Source organism: Primulina tabacum, chromosome 3 (assembly GCF_025594145.1).
Source record: "Primulina tabacum isolate GXHZ01 chromosome 3, ASM2559414v2, whole genome shotgun sequence".
NCBI classification, from domain to species: domain Eukaryota; kingdom Viridiplantae; phylum Streptophyta; class Magnoliopsida; order Lamiales; family Gesneriaceae; genus Primulina; species Primulina tabacum.
Window position 1 is genome coordinate 17532399 of NC_134552.1, and position 11922 is coordinate 17544320.

At 34.1% G+C, this 11922-nt stretch overlaps 1 protein-coding gene across 1 annotated transcript; it reads left to right on the plus strand.

The window, feature by feature from the left end:
• On the plus strand, positions 1 to 1200 carry LOC142539051 (CASP-like protein 1F1). The gene is made up of 3 exons (XM_075644345.1): positions 1 to 316; positions 425 to 548; positions 629 to 1200. Exons 1-3 carry the CDS (start codon positions 132 to 134, stop codon positions 848 to 850), a joined length of 531 nt encoding a protein of 176 aa, XP_075500460.1. The 5' UTR covers positions 1 to 131; the 3' UTR covers positions 851 to 1200.
• Positions 1201 to 11922: the final 10722 nt, after the last annotated feature.

An 11922-nucleotide genomic window follows, 5' to 3' on the forward strand; every position in this document is an offset into this window, starting at 1 on the left:
AATTCTTCACGAACTTAACCCTCTTCCCGATATAAATAACCCCAAACCCTCCACCATTTTCACTTATTGTATCGCCCATTTCCAATTTTCTGCTCTCAAGCCACGAAAGATTCAAGAAACCCTCGTAAGTAATGGCAGGAACTGTTAGCCCACCTCTGAAAACCCACAAATTCTTCTTTTTGACGCAGATTTCCCTCAGAATTCTGGCTTTTGCAGCGTCCTTGGCCGCTGCATGGATGATGCTCACAAACAAGCAAAATGCTCTGGTTTACGGCATCTGGGTTACTGCCAGTTACAGCTACTCTTCCGCTTTCAAGTGAGATCTTGTTTAAGGGATTTTTTATTTACAGAGTTTCGGTTGATTAACTTCTGTACTTTTATGGGCAATTTGATTTGATTACGTACACCACTGTTTTGTTTTCAGGTTCTTTGCGTACGCGAATCTCATAGCTTGCGCATTCTCCGTCGTGTCTCTCTTTCTCGCTTCCATCTTTCGCTACACAGCGATAAATCCGACGAGTTACTTCGCCATGTTCATTCACGATCTGGTGAATATATAATCAACTATTAACCATTTTGTGAGCACTAATGATAACCCAACATTAAATTTGGTGGAACTTTTTTACAGATTATCACTGTTTTATTGATGGCCGGCTGCGCGGCGGCCACGGCGATCGGTTTCGTGGGGAAATACGGAGTCAGCCAGGCGGGTTGGTTGCCATTGTGTGATCATTTCCCTCCGTTCTGCAACAGAGGCTCGGCCGCAACCATGCTTTCTTATGCTAGCGTCTTTTTATACATGGTTCTTACCATAATTTCTGCGAACAAATCGCGTCAGATACAAGTTTGATCGCAGAGGAAGACGAAGAAGATGATGAAAAAACAGAACGTGGGAATATTTTTTTCCTTTTATTTTTTATGTTGTGATGTGGAACTTGAACTTCTTGTGGTGTGTCTGGTTGTGTTCGTTGTGCACACGAGGTCGTATAATAGAGTTGATGGTTTTATGATACTGTGTGAAAAAGACGACAATACATATGGATGGGCGCCTATATGTTTATGTTGTTATAAGGTACTTAAAAAAATTATGCATATTTTAAATATATTGATACGGCTGGTGTAAATTAAGTGAGCTCGGTGTACAATCTACCGAGCAGAGAAGTGTATTTTCTTTGTAAAGATTTTTAATTTGATGGGTGAGTCTGGCCTGGCCTGATGGTATGAGCGCGGGTGATCTGGTCTGGCATGGTGGGATGGGCTTGACCTGATGCGATGAGCTAGGGTAAGACGATTTGCACACACTCAACAAGAAAATGTCAATGGGGCGCCGGAAGAGTTTCCGACGTGACAACTTCGATGCTCAAGTCAGTACATGGTTCACTAAGTAGAGAGATAATTTATTGAATGCAATATCACATGTCTCAAATGAATGTGAAAACAGACTACGCCAAAAACGCTATACGACAACGGATAAAAATCCGTTGTCGTATGTGTTTTAAAACTGTTGAAACTGAGGGTGTTGTTGAAAGTGCGTTCAATGACAACAGATAAAATTCGTTGTGGTAGCTACTATTTGCGATGATTTACCAAAAACCGTCACTAATTAGCGACGGATTTTACCGTCTCAAACCGTCGCTAAAATTAGCGACGGACATGATAAAAAACTGTTGCTAATTAGCGATGGTAAATTAGCGACGGTTTTTCATGATGTACGTCGCTATGTTTTTCAGTAAAATAAAAAATTACTTTTAATAATGTAATAAATCTAAAAAAAACCTTATAATCAGACTATGCTAACAATATTTATGATCTTAACTAATACTTAAAATTTTTTCAAAAATTGAAACGAAAAAATTTACCCTAAATCGAAACTAAAATAGTTTAAGAGAGAAAAATTTTAAGTGTTGTGAAGTGATGTGGAGGAAAGTAGACTGAAAATGCGGATATTTATAGACAATTTGTGACAGTTTTTGCTGAAATACGGTAATTTGATAAACAGTCGCTATTAGAGACGTTTTATGGAGACACCGTCGCAATTAGTGACAGTTAAGCAAAAACTGTCGCTACTTATTAAAATGTCGCTAATTTAAAAATTGCGATGGTTTTCCAAAACCGTAGCTAATTTAAAAATTTAGCGACGGTTTTGAAATTGTCGCTATTGTAAAAAAACTGTTGTTGTTTGTCCAAAAAACACGCTAATCAATGACGGTTAGCGAAAAACTGTTGTCGTAGGTTTCACTAAAAATTGTTGTTAAAAAGAATACGACAACGGTTTTAGCGAAAAAGCGTTGTCGTAGGTGCGTTGTTGATTGTGTTTTTTTCTTGTAGTGACATGTGTATTTATTGGGGGAGAAGATCGCCTCAATTATGGTGTCTGGAAATTGTTCCTGCTTAGACATCTGCACATGCCATGTTCTCTGACGGCTGCTTATGCCCTTTCCTCTGACAACTGCACATGCCCTGTCTTTTGTAAGTAAGCATGGCAACCCATACTGTTATGATCATGTCATTGGCACCGATTGTCAAAATAATGATTTCGAGGCATGTTGACCCATACTGACGGGCTCGTCGCCTTGCGATATGCCCAAGTAGGATGGAGCCAAATAGGAAAGAACTCGATCTGGAAAGATCTTTGCTGGTGATTGAGTGAGATGAACCCTGGTTGGGTAACCTGAACCTTGGTCGCGTGAGATGACCTTGGTCGGGCGAGATGAACAATAGTCGAGAGAGATGAACTCTGGTCGGGTGACCAGGGTTGGGCGAGATGAACTCTGGTCGGTTGACGTGAACCTGGTTAAGGAAGATGAACCCTGTCCAGGTGAGATAAACTCGGCCGAGCGAGATACCGTGGTCGGGTGACCTGAACCATGGATAACTTCTACATGGGTTGTACTCAGTTTATCGAGAGCAACCTAGAATCTGGTCATGCTCTGGTCTTCCTTTCTTGCCTGAATCCAAGGATGACCGGGGCTTTTCCAAGGCATCACCATATATGCATGAAGCTCTGAAAAGTAATGAATTTGATTTTTCAATGTGAAATCAACTTAAAAGATGTAAGTTTTAAAAGGAAATTTTCTAAAAATCAAAATTTATCAGCATATTCATAGTGTATATCGAGAAAAAACTCAATTTGATCTCTATTGTTCAACAAAATCACAATTCAATTCATTTTCTTTCAACTATTCCAAATTAGTTTCTTATCTTTCAAAAAATTTGTCCAAAATGGTCCTCAAGCATAAACATTTTCAAAATATACCCAAATTATCCTTGATTATATTTTATTAAGAAATTATTTTGTTGGGCCAAAAAATAGTATCAGATCCTAGATAAAAATTATTCTAAACAAACAAAATTATTATTACTGTGTAGTTAAATGTTTGGAGAGGAGATTTTCTCAAAAATGAGTAGGTCTTTTGTGAGACGGTCTCACGAATCTTTATCTGTGAGACATGTCAACCATACCGATATTCACAATAAAAAATAATATTTTTTCATGGATAACCCAAATAAGAGATCTGTCTCACTAAATACGACCTGTGAGACCATCTCACACAAGTTTTTGCCCTAAAAAGTTATAGATATAAGCCTAGGTTCCAGATTAAATATTCACAAGACTTATTCCAATACTTTAGAAGTCTTTTTCCAATATTTTAGAGAGATCCAAAAGACAGTTCAAAACTATATCAATTAGCTATACTATGTACCAAGTAAAATTGAATAAATCTTTGAAAAACAAGAAAAAATTATTGAAACACTAAAGAATATTCAAATAAGAATCCAAAATTTAGAATAACAACTCAGTTTTAGTAAAAAGATATCGGAAGGAAGGTTACCACCATCTTTTGGTATTGAACCTTTATTACATCAAAGAGAGAATGCCAAAGTGATACAAAAACCTTTAACTGACGACGAGAAAATGACCAATCTCATCAAACCTCATAAAAGACAATAATTTGATGACAATTATAGAGTGGACTGGTCTGGATGATCTACAAGACCTGGCAAATTATTTTGCAAATCTTAAGCTTGTAGATCCGAAAATGAACAAAATTGGAGTAGTGAGCAACCTTTAGTTAGTAGAATACAAGAACCACCTAGAGAAAGTGTGAGATCCTATAAAACAAACATGAGAAGACCCTGAAATGATTTCCAAGTTGGTGGAGAAGCATACATAGCGGGAATCAGGTCAAGGACAAGTCAAATTCTCTTGTACCAAACACTATATGAGAAATCAGTTTTGGAATCAACACATCCTTATGGGGTTATTCTTAACCTTGATGTATCGAATTTAAAAAACAGAGAAGATCTCGAAGATGATTGGACATCGGTTATGAGAATCACAGAAGGAACACTTGATCTCAACAGAGAATGATTCATTAAAATTTTAGAAATGAGTCTTATGTGATCAGTTAAAATTGGTCAGGACATGACTTCAGTATAAACCAAAGAGTTAGTCCTAGCCGGAGAATCTCTTGGTGAGATAGCAGAAAGAATGACTATCTTATTTAAAGCACAATTTATAGGGGTAGATTGTTTCAACAATCAAGATACATAGAATAAAAAAAATATTCAAGTTTTGTATAGTCTTGACATACATGATATATGTTTATTGGATGAACACATTATGTTATTCACTAAATATAGATAAAATTCAGATGTTGTAAAAACATAGCAATTCAATTTTTCTTCTTTAAAATGTCAAGTCCCTGCCGAGAAATATTAATAATGGAATACATCTCTGACAATCCAGATACTCAGGTTAGTTTAGCCTTTTTTCTTAAAAGAAAATTGGCAGAATGATATCATATAATAGCATTACAAAAGAATTACAAAAGATCAAAAGGTATTAATAAACGTGTTTCTTTATGTTGTAAAGAAAATTATCTTCCAATGATTATTGGAAGTATGTCCCAAAGGCAAAAAAAGAAGAACTTTAGATATCATCCTTATGTCATAAGTGAAAGAAGTAGATGTGGTTCTTGGAAACCAAGGACATTATGGTATAAAAAAGCCAGATCTTATAAATATGGGAAAAAAAGTATACCATCAAAAATTAGGATGTCATCTCAAGCATCGAACTCATCTTGAAGCATGAGACATACACCAGGGAGAATCTGATGGAACATAACCAAAATCTGACTGAAGATGAAGTGTTTCGACGCGAAACATATGAAGATTTACCTGGTTTCTTTACCAGACAATTATGTCTCATAAAATGGTCCAAAAGATCATGAGAAAAAATCATAGTCTTCAAAGATATCAAAGATTCTCTATAGGATAGGTAGAAAATTAAAGTTCTAATGAAATCTTGACCTAAAAACAGAAAGCTCATCTAATATATAAGTTCAGAAGGTAAATGACAATCTAATGGAACTTACGAAAAATCAAATGGAGATGCAATTTGTAGGGACCCGGACGCTAATCATATTCTTAATCATAATTGGGACTAATTAATCAATTATAAAACATGGTCTAATTTTTTTTAAAAATGCGGAACGTAGTGAAATAAAACATATATACATCTCAGTATAAAATTACAAGTCATGTACTACATACATTTACTCAACTAAGGTTTAACAGCTATTATCAAATGTCCAACCCTATCTCTAATCTAAGTCCGGAGCCTCCACTCAATCACGATCTCTCTTCATCTTCTCAACCCTGAACCTGTCCCACCTGTTGTCATGCACACATACAAAACAAGACAACAGCCGGATAACTCCGATGAGAATAAATCCCAGTATAAACAATGTAAACATGCAATCATATAAAAACATATACAAAAGCATATAACAAATATCATTCACATGCAGCCAATCAACAAACATGTATAATATCAAAACTGTAAATCAACTAGTCATCACAGACTCAACTCAAACAACGCGTCGTCCCAGACTCGACTCAACTCTAACCTAGGGATCCCAATGTCTGGATATTGATAATTATATCGAATCTCAGTCGATAGGAATGAATCAACTCTAAACGGCATCGATATAATTCATATATCCAGTGTTTGAGCGAAACAACCGCAGAATTGACGAATCAGTCAAGAATTAAGCGAATCAGCCAATAATTAGACGAATCAGTCAGTAATTAAGCGAATCAGCCAAAGTTTAGACGAATCAGTCGATAACTAGACGAATCAGCCAATAACCAGACGAATCAGCCGATGACTAGGCGAATCAGCCAATGACTAAACGAATCAGTAGTCAATACATGCAGTGGCTATAAATCAATAGACTACAAACATCAATCTCATCAATTACAAATATCAATGCAATAAACTAAGTATGTGATTTAGGGAGACTCGAGTCAAACCTCACTCGAGTTGTGCAATCCCAACTCAACATTAATTTATACCTTTGTTTCTGATATTCTGACTCTGTCGAAGTCTCGAACTCAAAGCCTGTCAATATCAATCTGGCAATGACAATATCAAGGATTATACTATCAATACCCGTTCAAATCAATACTGGATACAATCAGAATCCAAATCAAATTCCGCTCCAACGGCATAATGGCATAATCTCAATATACCCAGCCATATCATATTTATCAGATATCAATTCTAACATATCATAATCAATAACGACTCAATTCTGATATCCAATCAACTCCGAAATTCATAACAATTCCATATGATATTTGTTTTTCAGTCCGGTTTCGATTATACGATGTCTAACATGACAAGAACATCATATATGAATCATATCAGATTCTGACAATACCATAATTTCAAATCATATCAAAACGTAACAAAACTTACGTCCAATTGTAGCCTGCGTCGGTAGGAACATAATACCGAAGTCGGATTCAAAATCTAACGGACGGATTGAAATATAAAGGCGTAAGGATTTTCACCTTTTCTCTGAAGCCTTCTCCTTTTCTAATGAATTCTGAACGAATTCATGATATATAGATATATATATATATATATCTCGTACATGCAAGAGGGCAAGTGGCTCATCTCTCATACTGCACGTCTCGCGCATATGCGCGACTAATATCGGCGCATATGCGCGAGACCTACTGGTCTCGTGAATAAGCTTCTCGGCAGCTCGCGCATATGCGCGAGGTCCTCTGCCCATGTCGCGCATATGCGCGCCTCGGTGCCGCGCATATGCGCGAGGGCTGATGTTCCCCGCACATTTCCATGCATTATCTCGTCTTTTCCGGTCCGATCCGATCCTTTCCGTCTATAATCATATCAATTATCCCCAAATCATTTTCGATTAATAGGATAAAATTCTCGGGCCTTACACAATTAATTCTTTCTAAATAAACAAATTAGGAATTATAAAAAATCAAAATAGAAGTAGCACAAACTATGTCTTGGATTTACATCGGTGCAATTCAAATTATAATAAGAGCTACTTTTAAATAAGAGATAGATTCACCTATCGACATTTCTATATGCGATAAATAATGTGTAATCTTCAAGAATCAATGTCGGGAACTATCTCATGAAATCTATGTGAAGGAAAAACTGTAGGAGTGATTTATCCAAGAATTTCCTACAATCCGACAAATTGAGATTTTAGCTGAGCTTTGACGTTGCATTAAAACTTAAAAAAAAAAGGCTAATGAAAGAAGAGAATAGAGCATATTTTATTACCTATCAATTTTATATGCTCTGTCTAGCAACATTCAGAATTATTTATTAGAAATGAGTTTATTGAAATAATATAAATATTTGGAAAAGTTGCTCAGACAATTTATCCAGAGAGAATTGAGTTCACTTTAATGCATGAAATAAATATCCATATCCGAGACAAACCAATTCCGACGAGAAATCAAAGTCTTAGACTAGAACCAAGAAGACTATCTTTTCAAGGAAATATAATCACAAGTCACGGGTGGGTAAAAACACATGTCTATGAAGCCCAACATGTATTAAAAATTCAACAATAAGAAATCTTAGATGTCTAGAGGGATGGAGAGACGTAGAAATAATATTTGATATTATCAGACAAATAAATCAATTTTTTTGTAATACTATACACTATTTGGAACAATATATGATAGAGACTTACCAAGTACTGATAAACATTGGGGAACTGGAAGTATATAACAAAAGAATTCCAGGAAATAACCAGATCAATTGGTTATTGGATTAGAGTTTTTTGAGAAATACAAATCTTGGAAACATCTAGAGAATGAAATGGATTTCATGGTAGATGATAGAATGTGAGAAATCCAATAAACACAAGCACATTCTCAATATACATCCCAGTAGTAATGTTATATGAACAATACAAGGCAAAATATTTGTTACTCACATTGATTCGAGGGCTTAAATTTTTAGAGCAAAAAGATGAATTTTTCCAAAAAAATTGGAAGAAAAATTACCTCAATTTGATGGACGAGAATTTTCCAGACTAATCTTGATCTTCTGTAAAGGGATAAAAAATAAAAATTAATCGGAGTTTCTGGACAGATACCTTGGTACAAGATGAAAACTCCATCGATTTATTTTCATGACAAGAGCTGACATTTTGTTTAGAAACAATTTATTACAAAAGTTTAAATCTTATACACTAGAAAATGAGACTAGAAGATTAGTATCACAATATAATGTGATCACATATTAATAATATAGAGACTAAGATAGAAATTTTACAGAAAATTTTTAGTCTATATTTGCTGCAAGCGTGGTGATAAATGAAAATTTCTAAATCCAAAAATGAAATATTCTAAACGGTTTGGGAAAACAATCCACCAATTAAGAGCATATCAAAACCTCCAACAAGAAGATAACTTTATACCAGAAGAATGTAGAGTTTGAATCAAAATTATCATTTAAAGATGTCAAGAAAATTATAAAAAAAAAAACTACAATGAAGATCCCTTGGCATGGTAGAACAGAAATAAAATCCAAGTCAGCCTTAAAATAAAAGAAGACAATGAATATAAGTTCGTCATATGTAAACCTATCCCCATGAACATAAATGATACAATGATATGCAGATTATTATCAATGAATATTTAAATCTTGGTTTAATCAAAACAGAAATATGGCCATACAATGGTCCATGATTTCTGATAAGAAATTATGGTGAAATCAAAGGAAAAAACCATATTAATTATTAATTATCAAGAGTTGATAAAGTTCTGGAGTTTGGTGGGTATTTCATACCCTGTATAAATCATTCAATCAATTCTATAAGTAATGTAAAAATGTTATCTAAATTTGATTGTAAGTCTGTATTTTTTCAGATTCAGATGAATGAAAAAAATAAAAATCACAGCTTTATCCACATCGCAAGATCATTATATTTGATATGCACTACCTATGGGTTTGGATAATGCACCCAAGATATTTCAAAGAGAAATGAATAATCTATTAAAAGATTATTTTGATTTTATGTTTGTTTACATTGATGATATTTTAATAGCATCTAAAAATATGAAATAACATATTAAAAATTTAGATGTTTTCTCTAAAGTTTGTAAAAAAAAAAAGGACTATTCCTATCTATAAAGAAGACAGTCATTGCTACAAGAAAGATTGAATTTCTATGAGTAGAAATAGATGAGTCATAATAATTTTGCAAGAACACATAGTGGAGAAGGTGCATAATTTTTCAGATGAACTAAAAAAGAATAAACAACTTCAAAGTTTCTTATGAGTTGTTAACTTTTCTGAAATGTTCATTAAGAACCTAACAAAACACATTAAAGTTTTAGTCTATTACTTAAAAAATTCAAGATTTATATGGATAGAGAACACACCAAGGGACTTCATCAACTTAAGAAAATTTGCAAAAATCTTTCAAAACTGAATTTTACTCAAGATGAGGATGATTTCATATTATATACAGATATCGGTTATAATTGGAGGGTAGAGGTTCTTACAAAGCTTCCACTAGAAGGAGAACAATCATACATGTATTGTAGTGGACTATTCTCAGATGCAGAAGCTATACGATGACATATCAATGAAAATGAATTTTATGCAATAAAAAGAGCTTTTGAAAAATGACACTTATTTTTACTTGCAAAGAAATTTACCTTCAAAGTTGATAGTACACGTGTAAAAGTTTTCTTGAAAAATAGAATCACTTAATGAAAGTAGTATATATTTCTGTTCATTTGAAAACTTCTATAATCCCCTTCCAAACCAAATATAAATATTTCGATTCATTTGGCAAATCTAAACACGATAAGGCTAGATTAGTAAGATATCATACTTTATGTCAAAATTATATTTTTGATATTGTTATTAACTTTCATGAAAATATTCTTATAGATGTATTAACAAGATATGTACAATGCTAATGTCGATGTCATCTTGAAAATACGAAGGTATTTTAGGAACACCTTAAAATATTTAAATCGAGTTCAACAAGCTTGTCCTAAATGTATAAGTTGCAGATAGGCTACAACAAGTTGATAAGAGCACTGTCTCTGATCGAATCATATGATGTTCACATGCTTATACTCAACTATGAACTGTATTACAAAATTCGATCCTTCAGGCTAATGAGAAAGCACCGGCTTCTTAAAAGAAGAGTTTTCGAGTACAAGGCTATATAACTGGAGCATGGGATTCAAGTACTCCTAGAACAAGGGCTAAGTCGGGATCATCCTTATATGAGTCCACCCAAGCAAAAATCGAAGCTCCTGATTCTTATTTCGAGCCTTCAAGTCAACCCTTTACCTCAGAGATTGAAGATGGAGAGATCAATTTTATAGCTCAAACTCACAAGGGATAAATCTAAGATTGGTACTAACGAGCTTATAATTTCTCATTTCAGGTATATAAACAAAACTTGTAGAAATTGAAAACAATAATAGGTCTCAACCCATCCACAATTCGTGTTGATTTAGCAGGGAAAGTTTCCAAGGGTATGGATAAAACCAAATTCATATCCTAAGGAAGTCAAGGTATCGTATGAATTTGAGGCTCTAGTCTCGGTTTATAATACATTATCTAACTTCTCATAAATATCACCACTACCAAAGTGGATCCATGAAGTTGTTCATGAAACAAGGCAAACAACGATTGTTTGTACATATGAGATATTCTGGAGCTATACCTTTTCAAAACAATACCAGAACCAGCTGTGAAAGCTTTATGCGAAGTCTTTCATTTTATCAAGCTAAGGAGGCAATATATAAATATTCAAAAATTTATCAAAGACTTCCAAGCCATTCCCTTCATTCTTCCTCTACGTTGTTTAGCAGAAGAAACATCCCTTGTTGCTTTATTCCCTGAAGATAACATCTCTGCTAGAAGAGCATGTGGTCTATTGGTCTGTATTACAGAGATGGACAAAGTAAAATTTATATTTAAGTTTTGTCAAAATTCTGTAAATGGATCTTTTCTATTAATTACTATGACATGAAAAAAATACAAATTTTACGGAAGATATATTTGAGAAGAAAATAAATCTTCCATGGAACAATAAGTTGTTAAGGAACAAAGAAACTCGCCGAAATTTCTGTAACATAGCTAATGTGGATCTAACCAGAATGCCCAAACAAAAAAGAGCCAGAATTCGGTAAAGGTTTTCGACCAAAAACTTACTGAAAGTAGCTTGCAGATACATGACCAAATGGTATGGGACCACACACAAAAAATTTCCTCTGAGGGCTTCAAAAGCGAAAGACTCCCCGATAGAAATAAAGAAGGCGAACCATCACAAAAGACATATCCACTCATTAATATAACATCAGACCATTAGCTAGTGGAATAATAGACCACCCAACCACTCACTACAAGACTCTGTCCGCATTAACTTGCAAAGAATAATTCAAAAGTTATACACAAGTTTTGAAGTACGGGTTTTAGATCCAGATAGATTTCTATAAATACAATGTATAAGGAAGTTGAAGCCATCGACCATTTCTTTAATTTTTTTTCAAATAAATTTTTAATATTTTTCTTTCTAGTTTAAGTGTATGATATTTCTAGCTACG

Excerpts from the sequence above, each read along its gene's own strand:
- LOC142539051 (XM_075644345.1), top strand. The coding sequence starts at position 132 with ATGGCAGGAACTGTTAGCCCACCTCTGAAAACCCACAAATTCTTCTTT. Across the intron at positions 317-424 it reads AGCTACTCTTCCGCTTTCAA|GTTCTTTGCGTACGCGAATC; the intron begins GTGAGATCTTGT and ends TTTTGTTTTCAG. Across the intron at positions 549-628 it reads CCATGTTCATTCACGATCTG|ATTATCACTGTTTTATTGAT; the intron begins GTGAATATATAA and ends ACTTTTTTACAG.